This window comes from Caretta caretta, chromosome 6 (assembly GCF_965140235.1).
Source record: "Caretta caretta isolate rCarCar2 chromosome 6, rCarCar1.hap1, whole genome shotgun sequence".
In the NCBI taxonomy this organism is placed as follows: Eukaryota; Metazoa; Chordata; order Testudines; family Cheloniidae; genus Caretta; species Caretta caretta.
This window is the reverse complement of record NC_134211.1, coordinates 37,474,530-37,486,569: the sequence shown is the minus strand read 5'-3', so window position 1 is coordinate 37,486,569 and position 12,040 is coordinate 37,474,530. Positions and strand designations below refer to the sequence as shown.

Sequence of the window (12,040 nt, the reverse complement as noted above, 5' to 3'; positions counted from 1 at the left end):
ATGCTTCCCAGAGGTACCCTGGGTTATGAGGCACATCACTACCACCTGTCCTTAGCATGGGAAAGCCTTGTGTATGCCTGCCAGGGGTCAGCTCCCCAACTCCACCCACCATGGGCAACAGAAGCGCTTCCCTCTAGACCTCACAGGTCCCATTCTCTCTCTACAGGTTAGCAGTAGGCACACTCCAATCCCAGAGACCTCTGAGCATCTCCCTGAAGTGTCCAGACTCTGTTCCACTGGACACATGCAGTATTCACAGATTCGCTGCTCCCAAAGAAGCAGTACAGCTCAGCTTACCAGTTGCACCTCAGATCACTGTCACTTAGCACATAGCGCACAGACACGTTTAAAGTAAAGGTTTATTTAACAAAGTATAGAGATTCAAGTGATAGCAAATAGAAGTATTGGAATCAAATGGTTACATATAAAATAAAATCATAACATTTCTAGAACCTAGACTTACTTAACTAGTTATTTGCATGTTTTATAAAGCTATGCTCACCCAAAGTCCTTCCAGTGTTTTACAGCCAAGCTTGGCGGTGATATTCCATGCATGAGACAATTCATATTGTCAGCTTGCCTCTTCTGTGGAAGAGTCAGAGTGTCTGGACTGTTCTGATATATCTGGGGGTGCAAACAATGTCCTTATTCATAAACAGGATCTCCCTTTCTGGTTGTTTTTTCCTGTGGCTTTCCTCTCCTGTTGATTTTGCAATCTCCTGATTGTCCTCAGGCTAAGTATGCAAATAGGCATACATTTTGAAGCAGACAATACCCACTTTACATATGACTACACAGGGAGATCCCCATTACTCCCTGCCTGAAGGGAACTTGTCCAAGATCCATCATCTCCTAAAGGTTACCTGCCTTAAAAATGTATTTTTAGTATAGACACAATTCCTTAAAAATTATCCGTACACACATCACAATGATTATGATGACCAGTAGGCTACTGGCTCTCAGTAGAGAAGTCATATGCCACCCTTTAGTGAATTATTATGCAATATCTGACCTAGGAAATCCTTTAAAAACTCTATGCACCTCTAGTGCCCTCTGTCCAGGGCCATAACCAGTGTGGGGTGAGTGGGGCAGCCACCCAGGGCACACAGCCACAAGGGCAGAAAAATAATGAAAAAAACAGTAGGGGGCACAAACATGCTTGCTCACCCCAGGTGTTAAAATGCCTAGGTACAGCTCTGCATCTCCAGCTTGGCACCAAGAGGTTGCTGGGTCACACCCTACAAAGGACAATTCTGGCTCAGCAAGAGCACCTGGAACTCTGGACTAATGACCGCCCCACCAACAACAACAATAACCTGCATTGAACGAGACAGGAGTCCTGTGGAAACAATGGCATGTGATCATGTAATTAACTGTAAAGGATCATGATCATGGAAATGACCATGTAGCTGGGCCCAAGTGAAGACAGATTTTCTTCACCAATAATGGTAGGTTGAATTTTGTTCCTGGAATAGTTCCTAAAAGAGCTTGAGTGTTATTAGTAAAATCCAGATCTTCAGATCTCTCTTGCAAACCAAAACCCAAAAGGTTTGGCCTTTGATAATCTCAGCCAAAACCCCTTTCCCTAAATCGGGATCTTATATCTTATCAGTATGGCTGATAACAGGAAAGTGACAAGCAGGTAAAATGTAATTTTTGACTTGCTCTCTCTCAAGTACCTCCTATATCAGGAGTACATAAACATTTTTATAGCATGGACCACAACTTAGACAAATTGTTGTTATACAAAGCATCATCCCTCCAATTTACAACCATGTGCCTAGCCTTTTTTTCCATTTGCTATTGAATAACACCCCTGTAATTGCTTAAAAGGAAAAGTGTTTCTCTGTTTTAGTGATCTTTTATGGCAAACTAGCAGCTAGAAATATAGCTCTCTATGTGACCAGATAGACCCATTAGTGGTCCACTGACCACACTTTGAGAACCACAGGACTATACCTCACGTTTGAAGTTAAGAGAGGCTATCCGTGGCTTCTGCTGGAGAGGTTCTGACAACTTATTCTTTTCAGGAGTCATTTCTAACCCACAACATTCAAATCAGAATGAACAGTAACAGAAACTAACTCAGAAGAGCACAAAAGCAGATTAGGAAGTTTCTCACCTGTCCATAATCAAGAGCAGCGGATGACATCAAGAGATTCCACAGACTGCCACACTCCAGTAATGTGCATTACTTGGATACAAATGGGAAAACTGAATATGGCAAAATTAATTGGTGAGAAAACTGTATTTTGCATATATGAAATGTATTAAAGCTATAACAAGAACAACAAAATGAAATTCTCAGGAATCAGATCTGTAACAATCAAGGTTCCCACACTCTACACCCACTGTACCTTCTGATTCTATTACAAGGGCTCATAGGGATCTACATAAGTGTCCTTGAAATTTGATGTTTTACACCAGCACAGTGTGGAAATCAAACAGTTACTCTTCACAGTGTGAATCTGCCTCTGCACTTGTGAATTAAACAAATCTTGGAACAAAGAAATACCATAGAAATGGCTTCAGAATTTCTGTACTCTGTGGGATACCTAGTCAGAGTCTGGACTCATGTCTTTATATTTCTGGTATACTTTCAAAGTCATTACTTTCTGTGTCTTTTTTCTTTTAAATGTCAGGATTGTAAATGTTTAGACAGAATATGGGAGACCACTATTGAATCTGCAAGGTCAGGGCTTGAACAATTCTAGCAATTTAAAAAAAAAAAAGTTTGTTCAAACCACGTAAAACATTTTAAAAGGATATCGTTTCCTATGCCTGCTTCTGCTCCATTGAAGTCATGGAAGTTTTGCTATTAACTTCATCAGGAGGAGGAGGAGAACGCTTTAATAGTCCTGGTTTTTGAAATTTCTTTACCCACTTGCCTCATTTGAATCTTCTTCCCGTCCCCCTCTTCCCCTGTACAAAGGAACATGAGGTGCATTTTATTAAAGATAACTTGTGCAATTTCTCCACCCCTCCTTCAAGCACCTTTGTGCCACGTGGGCCCTGTAAAGGAAGAGGAGACTGGCAACACCTGTACCCAAAGTGTTGAAGAGACCCAAGCAGCCATAGAACTGGCAGAATCAGGTACCTTGCCACCTTCCCCACAAGCCCTAGTGCAAGGGAATGTTGGAGGAGGGGAGAAAGCATGCCTCTGGCTATCCTCAGCTGGCAGATGGACTTTTGGGGACTGTTGCCAAATGATACATATTATTGCAGCCCCACAGCTTATGCTCAAACCTGCATCTTGGGCCAGGGTAGGACAGCATATCAGAGAGCCAAAATCTCCTCCCTGACAGCCTGTAAGGAGGAGGGGTGTCTGGGAAACCAATAATAGTACTTTATACGTTGTTTGTTTCTTCTCCTTCAAGGTGATCATCGTCTGCCCTCTGCTTTTCCCTCCACATTCACCTTTGACACGTGGATCTCCTCACGGTCTCCCACTTTCATCCTTGGATACTTGAATCCCTACATCAACAATCAATCTGCCATTACTGCCCTCTCAGCACCTGTTACTCACCTCCTTCAGCTTCAATCTCTGGACCAATGATCTCACTTCACAATTTTGCTATGAATGAACAGAGGCCCAGTGGAAAAAAATGTATGTGATCATGTAATAAAATGTAAATGATCATGTAATATACATAAAGCGTACATACAAAGGTGCAGAATTAAAGTTGCATTGGCAACTATAAGTCTGGCATTGCAACCTAAATTACATTTTCAAAAAACTACATAAAAATATTATTGCCTCCATTTTTAATGGAAAAAGATAAAAGCAAATTCTATTACCTGTTTTCAGTTGTCAAATTATTTTGTTTTTGTTTTTCCCCAAGAGAAGACTATTTCTTTTGCTGAAAATTTCAACAAAAATGAACTATCAATTTTTTTCCACTAAAAACATTTTCAGATTAATTATACAGAAAGTGCAGTGGAAAAGAATTATGGTCTTGTAGTTAAGGGACTGGACTGGGACTTTGGCGATCTCTATTCGGTTCCCAGCTCCACCATAGACTCCCTGTGCTTCAGCTCCCCACGTGTAAAATGGGGCTAATAGTACTTCCATTCTCCTAATCATCAAGAGTCACATCTATTTAGATTTTAATCTCTGCAGGACAGGAACTGTCTCGTAATATGCATTTGTACATAGCATTTTGGGCCTTCAATGAACTGCTACAGACAGTGCAGAGCTGCAGAGTTTAGCTGGAATATAAATTTCAAACATCTCCAAATTGGGGATGTTTGAAATCAAGTTATGGTTCCAGCCCACTACTACTTTTATTTTGTTTTTACAGCAGTATATTTAACTCATATATGCCACAGGTCAAAGTTGAAATAGAGACTAACTTTATTATTCTTTTTGTTTCAGCCAGGACTAGTAGCATCAACCAGACCAGGTTCCCATGCTGCTTGACTTTGAATAGTATATAGTCACGCAGTGCCTGACTCAAAGAGCTACAATTTAAAAGACAAGATGTAACAGGTGGGTGAAACAAACAAATGGTCAGGGAGATGGGGTGGGACAAGGTAGCAGTGATAATAGGATGTTTTGGTATAGGCTAGTGGGATGCATGATTTCTAGGTGTAATAAACTTACTTACTCAGAAGCACAACTTTCCTTTGAAAATAAAGTTGATATTAGTCTTACCAAAATCTAAAATATATTATTTAGCCTTTATAAGCTCTCTTAGCCCTGGTCTACACTAGGACTTTAGGTCGAATTTAGCAGCGTTAAATCGATGTAAACCTGCACCCGTCCACACGATGAAGCCCTTTATTTCGACTTATAGGGCTCTTAAAATCGATTTCCATACTCCACCCCTGACAAGTGGATTAGCGCTTAAATCGACCCTGCCGGGTCGAATTTGGGGTACTGTGGACACAATTCGACGGTATTGGCCTCCGGGAGCTATCCCAGAGTGCTTCATTGTGACTACTCTGGACAGCACTCTCAACTCAGATGCACTGGCCAGGTAGACAGGAAAAGAACCGCGAACTTTTGAATCTCATTTCCTGTTTGGCCTGCGTGGCAAGCTGCAGGTGACCATGCAGAGCTCATCAGCAGAGGTGACCATGATGGAGTCCCAGAATCGCAAAAGAGCTCCAGCATGGACCGAACGGGAGGTACGGGATCTGATCGCTGTTTGGGGAGAGGAATCCGTGCTATCAGAACTCCGTTCCAGTTTTCGAAATGCCAAAACCTTTGTCAAAATCTCTCAGGGCATGAAGGACAGAGGCCATAACAGGGACCCGAAGCAGTGCCGCATGAAGCTTAAGGAGCTGAGGCAAGCCTACCAGAAAACCAGAGGGGTGAACGGCCGCTCCAGGTCAGAGCCCCAAACATGCTGCTTCTATGATGAGCTGCATGCCATTTTAGGGGGTTCAGCCACCACTACCCCAGCCATGTTGTTTGACTCCTTCAATGGAGATGGAGGCAACACGGAAGCAGGATTTGGGGACGAAGAAGATGATGATGATGACGAGGTTGTAGATAGCTCACAGCAAGCAAGCGGAGAAACCGGTTTTCCCGACAGCCAGGAATTGTTTCTCACCCTGGACCTGGAGCCAGTACCCCCCGAACCCACCCAAGGCTGCCTCCTGGACCCGGCAGGTGGAGAAGGGACCTCCGGTGAGCGTACCTTTTAAAATACTATACATGGTTTAAAAGCAAGCGTGTGAAAGGATTAATTTGCCCTGGCATTCGCAGCTCTCCTGGATGTACTCCCAAAGCCTTTGCAAAAGGTTTCTGGGGAGGGCAGCCTTATTGCGTCCTTCATGGTAGGACACTTTACCACTCCAGGCCAGTAACACGTACTCGGGAATCATTGTACAACAAAGCATTGCAGTGTATGTTTGCTGGCATTCAAACAACATCCGTTCTTTATCTCTCTGTGTTATCCTCAGGAGAGTGAGATATCATTCATGGTCTCCTGGTTGAAATAGGGTGCTTTTCTTCAGGGGACATTCAGAGGAGCCCGTTCCTGCTGAGCTGTTTGCCTGCGGCTGAACAGAAATGTTCCCCGCTGTTAGCCACGGGGAGGGGGGAGGGTTGAGGGGGAAGCCACGCGGTGGGGGGAGGCAAAATGCGACCTTGTAACGAAAGCACATGTGCTATGTATGTAATGTTAACAGCAAGGTTTACCCTGAAAGACTGTAGCCACTGTTTTATAAAATGTGTCTTTTTAAATACTGCTGTCCCTTTTTTTTTCTCCACCAGCTGCATGTGTTTCAATGATCACAGGATTTTCTCCTTCCCAGAGGCTAGTGAAGATTAGAAAGAAAAAAAAACGCACTCGTGATGAAATGTTCTCTGAGCTCATGCTGTCCTCCCACACTGACAGAGCACAGACGAATGCGTGGAGGCAAATAATGTCAGAGTGCAGGAAAGCACAAAATGACCGGGAGGAGAGGTGGCGGGCTGAAGAGAGTAAGTGGCGGGCTGAAGACAGGGCTGAAGCTCAAATGTGGCGGCAGCGTGATGAGAGGAGGCAGGATTCAATGCTGAGGCTGCTGGAGGACCAAACCAGTATGCTCCAGTGTATGGCTGAGCTGCAGCAAAGGCAGCTGGAGCACAGACTGCCACTACAGCCCCTGTGTAACCAACCGCCCTCCTCCCCAAGTTCCATAGCCTCCACACCCAGATGCCCAAGAACGTGGTGGGGGGGCCACCAGCCAACCAGCCACTCCGCCACAGAGGATTGCCCAAAAAAAAGAAGGCTGGCATTCAATAAATTTTAAAGTTGTAAACTTTTAAAGTGTTGTGTGGCATTTTCCTTCCCTCCTCCACCAGCCCTCCTGGGCTACCTTGGTAGTCGTCCCCGTATTTGTGTGATGAATGAATAAAGAATGCATGAATGTGAAGCAACAATGACTTTATTGCCTCTGCAAGCAATGATTAAAGGGAGGAGGGGAGGGTGGTTAGCTTGCAGGGAAGTAGAGTGAACCAAGGGGCGGGGGGTTTCATCAAGGAAAAACAAAGAGAACATTCACACCGTAGCCTGGCCAGTCATGAAACTGGTTTTCAAAGCTTCTCTGATGGGTACCGCGCCCTCCTGTGCTCTTCTAAGCGCCCTGGTGTCTGGCTGTGCGTAACCAGCAGCCAGGTGATTTGCCTCAACCTCCCACCCCGCCATAAACGTCTCCCCCTTTCTCTCACAGATATTGTGGAGCACACAGCAAGCAGTAATAACAGTGGGAATATTGGTTTCGCTGAGGTCTAAGTGAGCCAGTAAACTGCGCCAGCGCACCTTTAAACGTCCAAATGCACATTCTACCACCATTCTGCACTTACTAAGCCTGTAGTTGAACAGCTCCTGACTACTGTCCAGGCTGCCTGTGTACGGCTTCATAAGCCATGGCATTAAGGGGTAGGCTGGGTCCCCAAGAATACATATAGACATTTCAACGTCCCCAACAGTTATTTTCTGGTCTGGGAATAAAGTCCCTTCCTGCAGCTTTTGAAACAGACCAGAGTTCCTGAAGATGCGAGTGTCATGTACCTTTTCCGGCTATCCCACGCTGATGTTGGTGAAACGTCCCTTGTAATCCGCCAGAGCTTGCAGCACTATTGAAAAGTACCCCTTGCGGTTTATGTACTTGCCGGCTTGGTGCTCCGGTGCCAAGATAGGGATATGGGTTCCGTCTATGGCCCCACCACAGTTAGGGAATCCCATTGCAGCAAAGCCATCCACTATGACCTGCACATTTCCCAGGGTCACTACCCTTGATATCAGCAGATCTTTGATTGCGTGGGCTACTTGCATCACAGCAGCCCCAACAGTAGATTTGCCCACTCCAAATTGATTCCCAACTGACCGGTAGCTGTCTGGCGTTGCAAGCTTCCACAGGGGAGTGGCTTCCATCGCCACTCGCTTCTCAACTGTGAGGGCTGCTCTCATCTTGGTATTCATGTGCTTCAGGGCAGGGGAAAGCAAGTCACAAAGTTCCATGAAAGTGCCCTTATGCATGTGAAAGTTTCGCAGCCACTGGGAATCGTCCCAGACCTGCAACACTATGTGGTCCCACCAGTCTGTGCTTGTTTCCCGAGCCCAGAATCGGCGTTCCACAGCATGAACCTGCCCCATTAGCACCATGATGTATGCACTGGCAGGACCCATGCTTTCAGAGAAATCTGTGTCCATGTCCTGATCACTCACGTGACCGCGCTGATGTCGCCTCCTCGCCCGGTATCGCTCTGCCAGGTTCTGGTGCTGCATATACTGCTGGATAATGCGTGTGGTGTTTAATGTGCTCCTAATTGCCAAAGTGATCTGAGCGGGCTCCATCCTTGCCGTGGTGTGGCGTCTGCACAGAAAAAAGGCGCGGAACAATTGTCTGCCGTTGCTCTGACGGAGGGAGGGGCGACTGACGACATGGCTTACAGGGTTGGCTTCAGGGAGCTAAAATCAACAAAGGGGGTGTCTTTACATCAAGGAATATTTCAGGCAGGACTTCACGGAGGGTTCCAATAAGAAATGGTGTACCTAAGTTATTGTTCTTATTGGAACAAGGAGGTTAGTCTGGCCTCTGATTGATACATGGCTAGATTTACCTCGCTGTACCTTCTCTGTGAGTGACTGCAGTGTGACCTAGAGGAATGAGTCTCCTAGACAGGGGGAGGGGGGGAAAGCAAATGAGTACAAAACAAATCTGGTCTATTTCTTGTTTTGATCCACTCCATCTATCTTTTACATCTTTGGCTGGCAGCAGAAGGACTGCATGCCATCCACATCTCATGGCTGCTCGGCAGAAGATGGTGCAACACGACTGCTAGCCATCCTCATCTCTTGCCTGCCCGGCAGAAGATGGTACAGTATGACTGCTAGCAATCCATATCGCCTGCCTGCTCACCATAAGACGGTTCAATAGAACTGACTGCAGGACTAAAGAGAATGACCTGGTCAAGTCACTCCAAATTTAGTCCCTGCGCCCATGTCTGCCCAGGCGCTCCTGGCCGATGTGGTCAGAAGCACCTCGGACATGACGATGATGGCTACCAGTCGTATTGCACCGTCTGCTGCCAGAAGGCAATGGGTTGCTGCTACTGTGTAGCAATGCAGTACCACGTCTGCCAGCACCCAGGAGACATATGGTGATGGTTACCTGAGCGGGCTCCATGCTTGCCGTGGTATGGCGTCTGCACAGGTAACTCAGGAAAAAAGGCGCGAAACGATTGTCTGCCCTTGCTTTCACGGAGGGAGGGGGGGAACAGGGGCCTGACGATATGTACCCAGAACCACCCACGACAATGTTTTAGCCCCATCAGGCATTGGGATCTCAACCCAGAATTCCAATGGGCAGCGGAGACTGCGGGAACTGTGGGATAGCTACCCACAGTGCAACACTCCGGAAGTCGACGCTTGCCTCGGTACTGTGGAAGCACTCCGCCGAGTTAATGCACTTAATGCACTTAGAGCATTTTCTGTGGGGACACACACACTCGAATATATAAAACCGATTTCTAAAAAATCAACTTTTATAAATTCGACCTAATTCCGTAGTGTAGACATACCCTTAGATGATTGAACTTTGATTGAAAATGTCCTAGGCAGATGAGTAATAGCAATCAAACAGACGATATGCAATCTTTCCTAGCAGAACTGCTGTGTGTGAATTTATCTGCAGTTTACTAGCAGACATTGTAGTGTCTTTCTGATACTTCACTCAGATCCTGTGGAAAGAACAGAGGAACATGAGTCAGAACTGATAATCTTAGCTCTTTTACTGACTTGCCCTGTGACCATGGCCAAGTTGCTAATGTCATTTCTCTGTGCTTGGTTTACCCATCAGCAAAACTGGCATAACATTTTCTATGGTACCCTTTGGGGAATTGTGAGGTTTAATTTATATTTTTAAGGCACTTTGAGAGTCTTGGATGAAACGCAGTCGTGTTATTTCAGCTCTGTAACAGTCGGACAGCAGGTGATGTGCAGCAGCACTGAAAGTTGCTATTATCTTGGCTTAATAGTAATGGCTGGAAATAAGTTTCTGAAGACTGTCAGGATGACATCAGACATTTTCACAACACTTACAGAGATTTAGACAGGGTTGTTAATTTATTGATACTGTCTGACATTCTGTTCTATCTGAGTGTGGCTTTTGATAAATAGATCACAGCATCTTGCTAGACAGAGACAAGAATTGTGTTAGGCTGAACTGCACGTTATTGATATAGCTTCACTTGTTCTTAATAGTCAGTAAGGGAAGAAATCATCCTTGTGTTACGGCATCCACATGTACTCATTGACTTATTGGCATCATTCTCATGAACACGATTGCCATGATTGTGATTATGGGTAGGCAGAGTCAAACACTGTCTTGAGAGGTGGCAGCTCCAGCAGGTAACATGCAGAACTCCATGACAGCCAGAATTGGACATTTTTAATTTGAAATATAAAATATTGTCTGTTGCTGCGAAGCCAAGGAAAGTTGAACCAGTGGCTATCAAAACATATTCATATTGAATAAACCCCTCAATACTTACAAATGGATCCTCTGGGTATTTGCATCAAGTTTCTTGTCTCTTTTTAAAAATTATTTGAAGCCAGATTTTCCCTCTTCCAGTCATCCTGCACCTCAAGATTTGTCCAGAAGGATTGCTAATGATTGAGCGAGAACAATACTTACCAATATACTAACTACACATGGGAGAATATGAGGGGCTTATGCATGGTAAATAAGGACACAGTTTGTCCCATAGTATGTTCTGAACTCATACAAATGTGATTTTTCCCTAGTTTCAGTAACTGGCTTTTTTTCTACTTCCGTCCTCATATGGAACCAAATAATTGTTATATCCCCTATTCTTGAAAACTGTGTGGCTAAATGCTACTGCAGTGAATAGCAAATGAAGCACAATCTCCTTCCTCTCTAATCTGTCTGTTCTATCTATGCATTTCTAACATGCCCACCATCACTGTATCTGGGAACAACTAATCCTGAATAATAACCTACCCCAGACCCATCTTGCTGTTCCAGCTGGTAAGGCTGTTCTGAGCAGGTACTATTCTTCACATTAAATTTTAAAAAATCAGTTTTCTGTAAATAAATGTTACAATTTCTTTTAAAAAATACAAACATTTGTTTCTTAAAATCCAGAAAAGGGAATAGCAAAAACCATTTTGATCAAGTGAATACAAAGTAACATGAGTTTTTCAGAACAAAGTCAGTGGTTGGACTAGAACTGGAATATCAGTCTATCTATGTATTTTATGGCTTACTACAGCACTCATCACTATAGTACCTAAGTACTATTGTGAATACGCAACACTTAACTGAAGAGAACAAGTTTATTTCTCTCTTACAAGAAAGGGCAAAACTGCATTACAAGATATAGATATATACACTTGATAGAAAATAATTAAAGAAATGTTGTTCTCTTCCCCAAAGGTTTCATTAAGGCACCGAGTGGCTGAGCTGACTGGATGGTATTAGACTTTGTTACCAATATCTAATTGCATCACATGTTTTATTTATCTTGCTGTGATTTAAAATCCAGAGCTTATAAATGCCAAACTTAAGAAATATTACCAGCAGTACTGCATCAATAACAGTCTTAATGCCGTCAAATCAACACATGTTCCTCACTTATTCATTATATTTAGCTGTTCAGACATTTACAGCACTATTCAATTATGCTGAGCGTGGTAGTGTCTTGCATTCCACTCTCTTATTTATTGTATATTGTTTGTGGAATATCATTTTATTTTACATTAGTTACCCTGGACAAAAATGCATTATCCATTCATAGATAGATCAGCTTCATAGTGCACCATACCAGGAGAAAAATCTAAGGATCTATATTCACAGGTTTGAGTAAAAAATAAACAAATAATGACTTATACCCTACAACTACTGACATCTTTTACTAGCACTCTTAACATGATTTCAGGCTTTATCCTACACTCATTAGCTCCCATTAACTTTAATGATGTGGAATTAGGGCCTAAATGAAAGCTCATGTCTCTATAAAACAGCATTTCTAAAACTAAAACCCTGGTATGCTGGCTTATGAATTGGGTGTTATTCATGAGGG

The 12,040-nt window shown here is 43.9% G+C and overlaps 1 protein-coding gene across 1 annotated transcript in view; it reads left to right on the top strand.

Moving 5' to 3' along the window:
• Nucleotides 1-5,008: 5,008 nt before the first annotated feature.
• Nucleotides 5,009-12,040, top strand: part of LOC142072610 (uncharacterized) — a 28,411-nt gene continuing 21,379 nt past the window's right edge. The window contains exons 1-2 of the mRNA XM_075130042.1: nucleotides 5,009-5,635; nucleotides 6,224-6,726. Of these exons, the coding sequence (XP_074986143.1) occupies nucleotides 5,053-5,635; nucleotides 6,224-6,726 (1,086 nt within the window). The 5' untranslated portion in view covers nucleotides 5,009-5,052. The remainder of the gene's footprint in view (nucleotides 5,636-6,223; nucleotides 6,727-12,040) is intronic.